Source organism: Anarrhichthys ocellatus, unplaced genomic scaffold (assembly GCF_004355925.1).
Source record: "Anarrhichthys ocellatus isolate YVR2014 unplaced genomic scaffold, GSC_Weel_1.0 scaffold82, whole genome shotgun sequence".
Lineage (NCBI taxonomy): Eukaryota > Metazoa > Chordata > Actinopteri > Perciformes > Anarhichadidae > Anarrhichthys > Anarrhichthys ocellatus.
This window is the reverse complement of record NW_022280112.1, coordinates 1,274,675-1,290,144: the sequence shown is the minus strand read 5'-3', so window position 1 is coordinate 1,290,144 and position 15,470 is coordinate 1,274,675. Positions and strand designations below refer to the sequence as shown.

General features: G+C 44.0%; 1 protein-coding gene across 1 annotated transcript in view; it reads right to left on the bottom strand.

The window, feature by feature from the left end:
* Positions 1 to 545: 545 nt before the first annotated feature.
* LOC116398344 (cadherin-12-like) overlaps positions 546 to 15,470 on the bottom strand; it is an 87,406-nt gene continuing 72,481 nt past the window's right edge. Inside the window, exons 11-14 of the mRNA XM_031874567.1 lie at positions 13,145 to 13,266; positions 12,899 to 13,013; positions 8,033 to 8,284; positions 546 to 1,928 (exon numbers count right to left, since the gene is read on the bottom strand). Coding sequence (XP_031730427.1) covers positions 1,342 to 1,928; positions 8,033 to 8,284; positions 12,899 to 13,013; positions 13,145 to 13,266 — 1,076 coding nt within the window. The 3' untranslated portion in view covers positions 546 to 1,341. The remainder of the gene's footprint in view (positions 1,929 to 8,032; positions 8,285 to 12,898; positions 13,014 to 13,144; positions 13,267 to 15,470) is intronic.

Here is a 15,470-nt window from a genome sequence, read left to right as displayed (position 1 = left end):
GCAGAGGGTACAACAAAAATCTAAAGTTAAAATGTTTTTCTTGAAATTTATGTAGATATAGCTACTACAGAGTGGGCTCAATAAAAATACAATATTTTAAACTGCCAATCAAATAACTAAATAAAAAACTATTTTTGCGATGTAGCTTAGCTTGCTACTTGTCTCTTGATTAGCTTCAGTGTAGCGAAGCATCATTTAATGTGTTGTACCTGTGTAGCGTAGCTCACTGCACTTTCCAAGTAGCTCGCCCAACACAGTCACTAACTTTGTCAATGAAAACAGCTGCCGGCTGCTGGAGGCAAGGTGGATCAGAGCGAGACCGAACGGATTCTCTGTGGGCTCATCACTGTGAGACACCTCTCCTGTTAAACAGAGCAGCTTTACAACAGCATCATGACCAGTGTGCACAAACAGGAACAATTAGTGCACGGTCCACACATCAGTGTCGACATGTGGCAATGTGCCCCCCCTCCATACTGAATTAATTTGCCAGTCTGATGACTCAGGGTTTATAAAACAAAGTCCATCTGTTTTTATTTCTGTTCCATTTATTCTATTTCATTTAGCTTGGTCTGGTGGTTGCCATTTGACAACTGCAAATAAAGTGTATAAACAATGGTTCACAGAAAAGGAGAGCAGGAGTGTTAAGAAATCTGATATCAGATTTCTGCCAAGACAGTGAACCTAAATGTTTCTCTGAATGCTGATATCAGCACGTTAACATTCTCACAATGACGGTGCTAATATGCTAATACGTCGCCACCTTAGTTAAGCATATCAATATGCTAACACTTGTTAATTCGCACTAAAGACAAGTACAGCTGAGACTGATGGGAATGTCATTAGTTCTGCAAATATTTGGACAAAGTATTGCACACACTCTTATGTGGACCTGAAGATGGCCCTAGAGGACTAGTTATCGATTCATCCTGAAGGGACTTGTATGTCCGTACCAAATTGCATAGTAGCTGTTGCGGCCTTTCTCTCTGAAACAAAGTGGCAACCTCATGGACATGCTAGAGGAAGAGTCAGGAACTGGCTGACCACTGTTGGGAATGTTTTGATGAGACTTAAGGATCAGATGGAGATGTTTTTATTAACTATCATTAATTAAAATTCATGTAAACATATAGTACCTCAGGCACTTTGAGGAACCGTAAACTTGACCTTTTCACACATCTGTAGCTAGATTCTGTTTTCTCGAGCTAACCAGGCGACAACTCTACTTCACATGGACAGCTTCCTAAAAAGTCCTCACATTGTTCTAGCCAGTGCCCGTCACAGTAAAAAAAATCATGTCTAGAAAAGTTGTCCGTAGTCTCTCTGCTGTCCAACTCCCTCTCAGCTCTCCTCAGTCAGAGGCGGCGGCTGTCTGTCCAGGATGCTGGCCAGTGTTTTAAACGGCTGTCCCCAGTCACCAAGGGAGCTAAAATCCCCTGAATCGTCAATAACCCATGGCTCCTCTATGGAGCTGAGTGAGCCGGCCACCGAGCCATTGCCCTCGTAGGCGTACGTCACCAGCGAATCATAGGGCGGGGCGGCGTAACCCTGCTGACTCTCCTCCAGCCGCTGTGAAATGAACTCCCTGATCATTTCAGCATTGCCCTCAGTCATCCGTTTGTTGTTCACAATTACACTGGCCGTTTGACGATGGATGTCAGGGGACCTGACATGGTCGCAGCGGCTGCTGAGGTGCAGCAGAACCCCGTCTCCGTAGCCATTTTTCTCCTTCTTGGAGCTGCTGCTGTGAGTGCTGGTGCGCTGTGAGTGTGTGTTGCGCAGAGTGCCCATGTCAAAGGCGCGCGTGTCCGCCTCGCCGCCGCCCTCATCGTCATAGTGAATGACGTTATCACGGATGTCCTCTTTTGATGTCATCAGAGTGTCCTTCTCCTTGTGGCGCCTCTGGCCCATGTATAATGCTGCCATGACTGCAAGACAAAAGGACAATAAATGATGAGTTATTTGAAAATGATCGATCTTAGCATTATAAATCTCAGTATTTTCTGCCTGATTTTTCGTTTTAAAATCTGTATGTTGACAGTTTCTGTGATTATAGCGTCTTTTAAATGATAGCCAATATGGGTGAACTTCTCTTTGCATCACACTGCGATCAGTGGGTGACTAACTAACAATTTCTGGTTAAAGATCTCTACTTTAATAGGACCACTTACATATCCCGCTGTACTATCAAGTATTTCATGTCAGTAACAATTGGAAAAGCGGATGGATCCCCGTGTAAAGTATCCAGATGGCAGGCTCTAACACGTGACTCCCAGGTCAGATCCGAGCTAACGTGCTCTCTGTTAGAGTCTGTATGTGAGGGATACAAACTGCCAACGCTGACCGTGAGCAGCTTTGAAGATGGTGAGAAGAGGAAGCCCTGCTGCTCACTCACGTCTCAATTCCTCTTGGTACAAAGCATTGATTACTCTTTTGTCCCGGACTGCTCTCTACAGTTCTGCTGTTTCTTATCTGATCTGTGAACCAACACTCTCACATTTTGACATTAAATCACAACCCTATATGGACAATTTAAGGACATGTATTCCCAATATTTCTGATGCAATCCTAGTCATGCTGTCTCCCCAGCACATTATTACACAAAAACATTTTCTTGTAGAAGATTATGGAGTTTTATATATATATATATACGTATATATATATATATATATATATATATGACTCACAATTGGTTTGATTTTAAATCCCCAGTTCAACCCGTTCATCTAAAAAAAAATCAACCACATCACATGGTTTTCCTCAGTGGATGGAGATCTTAGTTCCATACTTGGCTCACACAATGACGACAACTCCATCCACGGAGGAATGCCATGATCGGAGGCTGAAGGCTGTGGAATAAGACTAAGTGGAAGATTCTTTTGTCAAATCTTTAGAACCCACAACTATGGTAAGTGCTTTAGTTCAGAGTAACAGCTCTGCAGAAGCTAGGAGACATTGACAAAAGACAGTTCAGCAACAACACGAATGGTAGTTCAACATTTGGGATTAAGATGAAATACAAGATAACCAATAGGACACCATCTCTCTGCCTGGTTTGACAGCTTATTGGGTATTAGAACATTAAAGACGCTGCCTCATGATAAACCAGAAGTGAAGAAGTGAAGAATTCAGTAACAGAAGTGTCTTCAATGTGTCTGCAGTGATTGCATGTATCAGTTATTTGGATATAATTTGGCGTCTTTGCCTAAAATGACTGATAGCACTGTTTTTGTGGGAATACTTCCTGTTTATTTCCAAGTGTTGTTGGTCATGAATCTGAAGTTAGCTCTGGTGTCATCACATCAAAATTGTACACGTACATGTCGATTATAGGGAATATATTGTTGCTCTCTGTCCTGGTTGATTTCTCTACCTCACTCTCTCATCAGCTCTTCCTACTTCATCTGTCCTCATCGTGTCCCGTCTACTACTGTATAATCAGCAGGAGCAAGGAAACTAAGGCCGTTGCTCTAACCAGACAATCAATGAATCTAAAGTGCCCTGTGAGGCTGCCTCCACACCGGCTAATGCCACCACTGCTGCTGCTTACTGCAATACACAGCAGCCCCATTAAACAGCTGTCTTCCTAAAGACACAGCGTTTCAGATGTTTGAATGCTGTATTTCTGTTGGTCTCAGGTGATCTTTCTGCTTTATATTCAAATTACATTACAGCACAAATTGTTGCACTTCGGCAAAGATGCCTTCGTTGGTAAAATGATGTGCACACACACACACACACACACACACACACACACACACACACACACACACACACATTTCCATTATGAACCAACTATCTGTGAGGCAGATCAGTACATAGAACGACATCCCTCGGGGTATGTGCTATAGAAACTAAACAAGGTCACGATGTAGACGAGGCGCTGGTTAATGGAGGCTGCTGGTATGTACACTAGAGCATGTGCTTTCTGCATGCTCAGCTCTTTGGGAGGCTTAATAGAAAACCATCACATGTCTGTGTCAGGGCTTTTGTGCTGCTTGCTGCAGGAGGAAAGAAGAACTTATAGTATGGTACACCTGAGGACTGTAAAAAAGGAAGCAACACGCTTCCAGAAATAATAGCAGGCACTACAGTCGGTCAGAGGGGAATTTAAAAGAGAACACAGTCTGCGATCTGTCTGGGAAAAAAATGCAGTTTATTAGCTGCCTTTGTGATTCAAGCTACAGCCAATATTCTGTTTGCTGTAGCGTGTCACAAAATAGTTCTACATGTGCAAGACATTTACAAAAAAGGGACAATATAAAGAAGCATGCAATCCAATATACTGTATAATAATAAATGTCAGAATAATGTGAAATCATTAGTTTGTGATTCAGCAGGATCAGCAACAGTACTGTGTCCTGCTGCAGACGGGAGAATAACGCTGTGTTAGCATTAGAGGAGGAGGGGAGGAGAATCTGAAAGCTCTCCAGGCTGTAAGGAACACTACTTTCTATCATTACAGACACACATACTGCCCTCCTGAGCCCCACTCAGAATAAGGCATTATGAAACAGAACTGATCATCTGGCTACCAGCAGCTCATCCAGCTCGTTCTTATTGTCTGATACCAACGCACAAGGTCCTCTTTAGTGTCTATATGAGACGCACCGACCGCTCAACTAGTCATTATTAGACACTAAATGTTACTGCAATGTAACATGTAAGTGCACTGGGTTTACAGCTATGTAGGCCGTGAGGGTTGTTGTGGGCTCTAAGTGTGATAGTGTGGATGTCTGTATATATGTATGTACTTAAAGGATGAGAGAGTCGAACACTGTACTCGAGCCTTCAGGGATGCTCTGTTTGATACTAGCCCCCTGTTGTGTTTGTTTCATATGGTGTTCCTGGTCCATTATAGCGGACTATAAATCCATAATGTTATAAACTTATGTTGTGTTAGATCTTAATAGAGGCTTTGGATCTGCGTCGTCTTCATCATGACTTCCTCCTCTACAGATCTTCACTGTTAGTTTCCTGGCCTCTCCTCAATGATCAAGAGCCTCATGTACAGAAAAGCGTTTGGTCATTGTGCTGCCACAGAATTACCTGTGATCTTTATATACTAGAGCTGCGAGAAAAGATCGACGTATTGAAAGAATCTGTTGCTTTTTGAAATGCCAACAGGTGTGGAAAAGTTCTAGTGGGGGTTGCCATGGAAGCCAAGAAGGGGAGTGAGGTGTGTGTGTGTGTGTGTGTGTGTGTGTGTGTGCTCAAACACACATTCATGTGGAGGTCTGGTAGAGGAAGTGTGTCCATCTGCTAAATGGACTTTTTACTGAACTCAATTTTAAACACTGACCGTATTCTCACCCATTCATTTCTAATGAGCGGCTGTTTCTGACCGGGAACACCTCTGCTACACCAAAGTGAAATAAAACACCCCAAATGTGATACAAATTATCACAATTTGATGTGTATTTCAATTACCTTCCTGGACATGTCATGGAACCTTATGAAAATCACATTAAAGCTACATTTTTCGGAAAGAAAACTTGTAAATTGTCTGAAGTAACAACAATATCTAGCTACAACAGGGTAGCTAGATATTCGTCACTATAAGATTAGTTTAACCTTTTGATATAGCATTTGATTCAGATGTTCAGTCATGTTACCTTCAGCCTCTTCTCTGTTGATCTGTAAGATGGTAATGTATGCCTCAGTTACTTACACTCGGGGTTATTGTTATCCAACAGCTGTCGCCAAAGAGCTGCAGCCCTTTTGAAAGACTGGGAGACAGAACCAGAGCGTGACCTATAATGGCCCCTGTTAACTTATGGATCGGTTTTATTGTCATGCTACAAATCATTGAGGGTCAGCAAAGTCCTAAAACCCTTTGAGCCTTCATAAGCCGAAAGTAGCCTTCGGTTGGGAGAACATCTCTCTGGTGGTGTCAAAGCCCTTTCAGAAAAGGTGAATTAATCGGCTTTTACGCTCAGAGCTGCTGCGCTTTAACTGCCTGCCTCGGAAGTCTGTCATCTTTTGAAATCCCTGCTTGAAATATTCTTTTAAAATATTTGTCCAGGTTTAATGTATTTTGTTCTAACTGCTGTGGCTTTTAGACTGTATCATTTTGTTCTCCTTCTGTTTAATGCATGACTCTACTTAATTTACTTTACTAAGCGTCAGCACTTCACCATTGCAGGGCCTGTCCGCAATGTGCTGCTGTGGAAAACCAAAATGCTCATCGCTCATTTGACTCCAGGGAAGTGAAGAAGAGTTCCGTTGTAATGTTAGTTTATCCAGAATCATCAGCGAACGTGAACTGCAGTCGATGAGTCAATGTCCGCTGCAGACAGCATGCCGAGGCTGCTGCTGAGCAGAGCGCTGTTTGCCTGGTTATTCAAGGTTTATTCCTAATTCCACACTGCACATTCTTGGGTCTTGTAAAGTTGATCGTATGATATGTGAAGGTTGTTCCACAGACAGAGAGACAGAGAGTTCTTGGTATATACAGTATTTGAGTCTAGTACCAGCACAAATAGTTGATTATTAGAAAATTGTATTATTATACAAAAATGCCACACATTTACTTCTCTGTTTCATATCACTGTGCACTGTGATGTCTCTGAACACTATTTTCTTGCATGTAATTGACTAAACTATTAATCAATAACTCAATAAATAATCAACAGGTTGGTCTCAAATAAAACTAAGTGCCTCGGTGCTTGAGTCCGGTCTTGATGTCCTATTGTCTGGCTTTTTTCAAATGTTTGTAGTCAGTGGACAGGATCTTATCTTCTGGCCTAGTTCTCCCCAGCCCGCCTGCTGTACTTGTGTCTTTGCCTTGAAGGTACCAAGAGAATGTTATGAAAGCCACAGGACATGCCATTCTCCAGCAAGACAACCTCTCCCTTTGTTCTGGTATGTACCAGCAGTGTCAATTTTCAATTGTACCTTTTCCAGGAAACCTTCTTTGTAAAAATATACTCTTTTTAGATTTGCCATTTTAGGCACAAATATTAAGATAGTAACACTTCAGTAATCAACACCATGCCGTCATTTCTTCAGCTCTGTTTTCATGCTTCTTCCTCTACAACAAAGTGTTACATTGCCATCCTGACAAATGAGGAAAAGCCTCGAGAAAAAGGTGGATGTGTTACCAGCTATTAGCCCATCCTCCCTTCTCCTCCTTTATGTCATCTTTCAGCTATCCTCCCTCTCTACAGAGAACACCAATAAAGAAGGCACAATGTCCTCAGGAGGCTGCGATTCTTCTCTGCCATGCTACACACACACACACACACACACACACACACACACACACACACACTCTCATGATTGGAGTGATTCAGTTGTGAGAGCAGGATAAAGAACTTCTTTCAAACTGCTTCCATTTCATAGCAGCTTTATCTGTAATGTAACACACATACCAGTTGTTTATGCACACACACACTGAAACACACCATGAGAGCTGTGTGCACGTGGCCCTGCGTGTTTCCACTGTGTTGGACAGGTGGTTATGTAACAGAGGCAGAGATAAAAGGAGATGGTAGAAGAAAAAAGACCTCCCTGAGATAATTAGAGGCTTGTTCTGGGTTGTTGACGCCCTCTAGTGTTACATCACATGCATTAATTCACCTCATCACCAGCTGCAAGCCAGAGACTTCAAAAAGTACACTGAATGAATGAAATGAAAATTAACGACATAACAAATTTACATTTTATTTTTAAAATAAAGTATAATCTGGAAAAATATATATATATTCTTTTTAAGGTCACAAAGTCACATTAACAGAAAAGTTGTATGTCATGGTCCAGTTAGTCTTCTAAAAAATGTCACGTTTTTAGACTGTAAACCAGTCCTTCAATTTGTGGCTTTAAACTACGCTACGTTTCATTACATTACGTTTCATTACATTACCTTTCATTACGTTTCATTGGATTATGTTTCATTACTTTACTAGTACACCTCAACACAACCCCAGACTGACCCTGGGCTGGCAGGTGAAATAATGAGCTGGTGTTGGGGCTATGGACAGTGTTTGGCGTTTCATCATATCATCATGTTATAGTAGAAAGATGAGCTTACCTATCAGCAGAGCTACACAGAGCAGGATAGCCATCAGAGCTCCAGTGCTGAGGCCCACAGGCAGGAAGATGGCCTCAGCTGAGCAGCTCAGCAGCGAGCCTACTCCCCTGCAGGAACACACTCGGATTGTGAGGGTGGCTGTGCTGCTCTGGGCGGGGTAACCGCTGTCTTCAACCACAACAGGGAGGACATACACATCCTGCAACCGCTGCTGGTAGATCGTACGCCGAGACACAATGCCAGCGGTGTTGTCTGGAAACCAACAGAGGGTGATGTTACGTCACTGACAGAGTCACCGTCACGCCAACCTCTGACACAAATGTGATCGACACTGGAGAATACCAAGCATTAGCACAGCTGAAGTGTTAGTCTGTCCACTTTACAATAATACTAATCTATAATAAACTAAAGTACAGGACTTTAAAACCTGCAAAAATAGCAAGAATATTGTGTTTTTTCTTTCAAAAGTCTCAATCATCTCCTGAAACTGGTCACTGACAAACATTACTTAAACAGGAGGACATAGTGTATTTGTTTTTATAATTTTATTTTTTCTTTCATTCGATAAATTTGGTGGATGTGGAATTAAGGATGTCTCAATACCCGAAAATGTGTAGTTCTCGATAGCCAATGTGATACCACGGTAAACAACTACAACAAAACAATAAACACTTTGAGCTAGTTTTAAAAAAGTTAAACGGGTCATAATTCCCTCTCCAATATCTATTTTACATTGCTGTGAAAAAAATCTCCTTCCGACATCAAGCCTCTCATCAAAAAAAGTCAATTTCCATAACTGTAGAAAAACGGGTACCGTGATATTTTCAGAATTTTGTTCTGGTGACATCACTTTGTGGGACTGAGTCAAAATGAACCACAGTGTGTGTTCATGGGAATGAAAAGGTGTGGATCTTTTATGTGTTTTCATAGTTTTTGAACAATGGAGCTCTATGGCACAGGCTTTGATACAAATAAAATACTTGTTATTAATTTGGGATTTATTGACGATAAGAAAAACATATCACCAGACCTAATGCTAAAAACAAATGCTGCAGTAACAGACTCATAAGGAAGACCCAGGAGTGTGACACATATAGTATAACAGCGTAGAGAGTGTGACAATGTGTCCTGATATAAGAAGAGAGGTTTTATATTTAAAAAACTGAAACAATCTGATGTTCACTCGACTGCGTCCAGTTAGGAAGAGGTGTGAGTTTTACAGAACTTTACATACAGAACCACTACCTGGTGGAAGTGACCACCAACAGTTAATGCAAATTCAACCCACAGTCTTTATGAAATTTCCTCCATTCTTGAGAATTGTTCCAAATGTTATTGCTCACACCCGTTTCCCTTTCAATGATGCTGTCTTTTTCTCTGCACCCTTTCAGATATCAGTAAACTTTCACTAACCTTTACCCGGCCTGAAACGTCTGTCACCTGAGACCTGTAACTAGCAGTTTGATGAATGGACGTTGTTGGATGCACTATGTGGCCCAGAAATAAGCTCCGCCCAGTTCATGGCTCAAAAATAATCGACTTCCTTCTGAAGTAACACTCATACTGGAACTAATTACATGTTTTAAGTGTTGCATTTTGATCCGCTGACCTGCTCTAAAAATTACCACAATTGAATGCAAAATAACAAAAAGAACATCACAAATTGCATCACGTTTTTAAGTAAAGGGATGTAAATTCATCTATTTGGATTCCAATAAACATAATCAACCTTAGAAGACTCAATTCACCCAGAAGACATGTAGCAGGGATTCAAATCTGATCAGAGGAACACAATGTCTGGAAAGCATTAAGAACATTTAAATGTTTATGTTTTATCACTTCCTGTTTGTTGGTTTCTGCCCATTCATCTCAGTGCTGCTGGTTCAGACCCATGATCCATGTGATCCTCCATATCTCAAAGTAGGGAAACTACTTTACTGGATAAAGCAGGTTATGCATCATGGTTCAGGTAAGGTCAAGGCTAAGATTATGCTCTTTAATACAGAAATGTCTGCAGTTTCTTGAGACGTGCTATTGAAGCAACAGTCTCTCCCTTAACGTAAAGCAGTCCTAACCACAGATGGGAGTCATGATGTGAAACTCTGCTGAGTCCCTCACTGGTGCATTCATGTAGCTCTTCATCCACTCAGAACAGCATTGCCTGTGAGCAGCCAGCAATGATGCTTTTCATCAACAGCATGGCTGGGGAAACAGCCACACACTTCTTTTCACTTTGCTATCTCAATGTCAGAACTACTGTTCTGGATCTCCTCAAACTGATGCCCTCCCAGTAGGGGAACACACTAGTGGGAAGGCGTGTGCATGAAGGTTGCAATTGCAGGTGAAATGCAGCTGTTGTCATAGTGGAAGATAAAAGATAAACACATGTAAGGTGTTTACACCCTTGTGATCCAACAGGTTCAGGGAATCCAATGTGCGAGAAAAACGTTGTACTTTGTACGGTTGGCAATCATCCGAACTGAATATAATAAAATACCACTCCTTCCAAGCTAATAGCTAAGACGTGGAAACATAATGACATTGACAGAATAAGATAAAATAGGACTGATTGGAGACCTTATAACTGCTGCCCACATCACTGTTTGCTTCAGTGACTCAAATCACAGTGTCACTGTTTTTTATCGTTTTGAAAAAGAGATGTCAAGTACTGTGCTGCATTCTCTTAGCGCATGTTCAAAGGTTCTATGGGGCAAAGGCAGCCAACAAGAACAAGAATATCATTCATTTGTTATTGGAACAATTTATGTGCACTTCATTTTTTGAAGTTTTGGAAGGTTTGAAACCTGTTTGATGCAAAGATCCAACACCAACAGTTTCACAGTAGACAAATACAAATCACTCATGAGTTCAATGAAAGCATTCTGTGAGGAAAAAGACCTTTCATAGCAGCAACCATGTGGCACACTTCTTAATACACAACACACAGGAACCTTTATGAAGTGTGAGTGTGTGTGTGTCTTAACACTGTGGTTGTATGTTGTGTGTGTTTGATGCACATATTTCTCCTTCATTGTTTCTTGTTTCTTGTTTACTTGTATTCTCTGCATATATTGTGTTATATATTTCCCACTTTTCACATAGTCTTTTATTTCTATTTATCTCATATTACTTTATGCTTGCATATAAGAGCCACTGTAACGTACCAATTTCCCCCAGGGGATCAACAAAGTATTTCAGATTCTGAGTCGACTCGACAGTCCACTGTTGGTGAATGTGCAACATCACAGCGGTCCACTATTAGATAGGTATCCAAACACACACACACACTCGCACACACGCACGCTCCAGTTCCCCTTGGTGGCTGCAGGCCTATGTGTCTGAGTCTATCAGATGTGATGTTGACTGTATATATACAAACATACAAAAACACAACAATGCTTGTTGGTGAGGTGTTGCAGGGGAAAGCAGGAAATGTCAAGGGAGGATTTGTACAAGCTGAACATCCCAGAGCAACATTCAGACTCACTCTTCATTCAGCGGGGAAGGATTTGTTGAAGCTCCCAGGGAGTGGGTATCGGAGAACATTTTAAATAGCAGCAAATGTTTTCTTTTTCTTTCAGTAGTGAATAGTAACCAAATGATAAAACCTTAGAATAAACAGGACACTGTGGCCGAGAGCTGTAAGCTCACAAAATGTTTCCTTTTTGTTGCTGCGCGTATACCTCCCACTGGTTAGTGATGACAGTCCAGCATTGACCGTGTAAAGCAGCGATGAAGCTCATCACTGACACGTCTGGAGACAACCTGTGTCATGAAGATAGCACACGCCGTTCTGCCGAGCTATAGCATTGTCAGGGACTGCATCGTTGTCAGGGACTGCAGTGCAGAGGGAAATAATTGTGCATTCAAAATTCATACAAAAGTCAATCAAATCATTCCCCGTACTGGAGGATTCTACTCTTCACAATTGACCTCAACTGCACATTCAGGAGCGATTTCAGGCGCTGACAGCACCATGACTCAAGCATCACTTGTGATGTGTTCATTAAATGTGTGAACTGCGGCTTTAAAGCAGACGAGAATAACGTTTATCTTAAATTGTTATTGTTTCATGAACATGTGGCTGAAGTCAGTATCTTCCTGCCTTCGTTTGCCACACAGCAAGCGGGGGAACAAAAAGTAGTTTGACCTCAGTTGAAATATTGTATTTGAAAGGCTGAACCCCAACAAATAAGGATTGAAGCATACTATGTCCTTCGATAAAAACATGTTGTGAATTTTGGAAATAATTATATAAATCTGTAATAGTCTATAATCATGAAGTCACGACTTTTAACTTGTTTTTCGGGCTCTTTGGGGGCAGAAACTCATTGAAAACACATTGACAAACCATCACCTGTTAAGTTGATATGACAAGCAACTAAACAGTTGTTTATCTACACATCGAGCATTTATGGAGCAATATTATTAATAATTTGTAATTGCGTTCAGGTGAACTTTGCAAAAGTATGTCCAATATTCCCATTCTCTCTTTTAGCTCAGTTTTTGGTCTCTACCAACTCCTGAAGCTAAATGCTCCACTCTGTTCACCAGCTGGCCTCTGACTTTGTTTGTCTGCTGGTTGCTGTGAGGGCACAGTGGGCTTTTAGAGCTTTCACTGGAAACAGCTGCTTGCTGCCGCTGAAAACAAAGCTGTGACGATGAGTGAACCAATGCCTGAGAAGAGACGGCCAAAAGAGGAGCTCTAGGTTCATCACTAAGAGCAACTCCTTCTTTCAAATGTTCAATTGATACATTGTAGTTATAAAGATATAGACTTCAAAGTGCTTTGCTAATTAAAGAAAATAGTCATCATACAACATGTAACCATCTTCTTCTTCCCCTTTAATCCCCATTCTTGCTTACTTCCAAAATCTCGAACGGTGAAGTTCCTGTTGCGAAGCTCTTTGGGGGACTTGAAGAAGAACCTCTGGCCAGCAGGAGGAAGGTCCTTGTCCACAGCGCTGACTGTCTGGATCACCTGGTTAGGAAGCGAACAGAGAAAGGTTCCCTTATTCAGTGTGCTAAGTAAATCCTATGTATTTAAATAACACAGTTGTTTAGTATTTGCTAATATAGCACATCATCTCAAGCAGATACAGTTCCGTTTACCTGTCCTACTCTGGAGTTTTCACAGACAAAGGTATCTGAAGGAACCGCCAGCTCAGGAGGGAACTCGTTCACATCCAGGACGTTGACAGCCACCGACAGTTTAGTATACAGCAGAGGGTTGTCTGTAAGAGACATGAAGCCATATATGACTACACACTCAGTGGCACAGCCTCATGTCTCAATACAACACACTGACAGTCTATCAGTGTGACCAGCAGAAATCAAACATCAAGAAAAAGGGCTTCGTTTCAGGTCATTGTAAACTAATGAAGAAAAAGTTAGGAATAATATATTCCATTTCTGCCAATTAATCCCCCTAAGTGTTGAACTTTTGACTCTGACGGGTCCAAGGTCTCCTACGTGGTTGGATTACTGCGGGGAAGGGCTTTGGACTGGGCCGCGAGAACATTAAGTGTTGATCGGCCAAATGCTGTGCTTTTTGTGGAGGATCTGAGGAGGGTTTTTGACCCTCCGGTGGACTCAGACTATATGGCTAAGCACCTTCTCAACCGCAGCCAGCTCCTGTTCCTGCCGCCGCCGTCTCCGAACCGCAGCGACCTCCAGTCCCGGCCGCCACCGCCGTCTCCGAGCAGCAGCGACCTCCAGTCCCGGCCGCTGCTGCCGTCTCAGAGCAGCAGCGACCTCCAGTCCCGGCCGCCGCCGCCGTCTCCGAGCAGCAGCGACCTCCAGGCCCGGCCGCCGCTGCCGTCTCAGAGCAGCAGCGACCTCCAGGCCTGGCCGCCGCCGTCTCCGAAAAGCAGCGACCTCCAGCGCCTGCTGCTGCTGCCGTCTCGGAGCAGCAGCGACCTCCAGTTGCCGCATCGACCTCCAGCGCCTGCCGCCGCTGCCGTCTCGGAGCAGCAGCGACCTCCAGCGCCTGCTGCCGCTGGACCAGCATCCTATTCCCCGGAGCCCCGACTCAGAGAGTCCAAGTCCAGCCCGCCTGAGCATCCGTGTCGGAAGCAAGTTCGGCAGTCTGGCCATTCGCCGGAGCACCCGTGTCCGGAGCCCGTCTGCCCGCCCGGCCGTCCGCCGGAGCACCCGTGTCCGAAGCCCGTCTGCCCGCCCGGCCGTCCGCCGGAGCACCCGTGTCCGGAGCCCGTCTGCCCGCCCGGCCGTCCGCCGGAGCACCCGTGTCCGGAGCCCTTCTGCCCGCCCGGCCGTCCGCCGGAGCACCCGTGTCCGAATCAAGTCCGGCCGTCCGCCAGAGCACCCGTGTCCGAAGCTCTTCTGCGGCCCCGTGGCTGGTCAAATCCAGTCACCCATCCTCCGGGCCCCCTCCGCCCACCCTGGTTGGCTTTGTATCTGCTGGGACATCCCTCCTCCGGACCCCCTCTCCGCCCACCCTTGTTTGTTGTTCTGGACGGTGTAGCCACGTCTGGAATCCGTTCCTTGGGGGGGTGGTACTGTCAGGATCCCTGTCAGACCAGACACCTCCCATGGCCACACAGCTGCAGCCACTCCAGCCGATTACCTCCTGGAGGCTGACACACCAGACTCAGGTCCCACTAACGCTTTCCCTGGCACTATATAAACTCTGGTCCTGCAGTCTGGGGTGGTCAGGTCGTACCGTCTTTCACCCGCTTCAACCCCTTCAACCCCGTTGCATCTTCGGCCTCGAGCGCCTGCCTCCAGTGTCCGTCGGTCCGAGAATCCCCCGTGCCCTCCGTTGTGTTAACGGACTACACACCGCCGCTCTGCCCTCCGTTGTGTTAACAAACTACACACCGCCGCTCTGCCCTCCGTTGTGTTAACGGACTACTCACGCCGTCAGTCTGCCTACTCTCTGGTATCGAGCCACGGGACATCACGCCGTCAAGCTGCCAGCCCTCCGGTGTCAAGCCACGGGACTCACGCCGTCGATCTGCCTACTCTCTGATGTCGGACAACGGGCTCCACACCTTCCTGTCATCTGTACTCTGGCTAAATAAAGTCTGTTTCACCGTACTCTGTCTCCTGTGGTCTTGCGTTTTGGGTCCTACCCGTGAACTCCCGTGACAAGATGTGTGATTTTTTTTTTTAAGTTTTCTTTTTACTTTTAGACCTACCCATTATCTGTCGCTAAATTATATAAGCAGCTCACTGAACATAATGTAAGCATTTCACTAGTGCTGGTGTCTAAATCATGTTTCACTTGCATTCATCACATTATTTTACATGCCATATGATTCAGCCAACCCCCAAATGCTGCCGCTGTGTTCTGATTGGTGACATTTGTAATATCAGCTTTGGCCACGAGATAGAGCCAGATAGTAGTCAGAGCGGAAATGATCCCCAGCTGTGTGTGTGTGTGTGTGTGTGTGTGTGTGTGTGTGTGTGTGTGTGT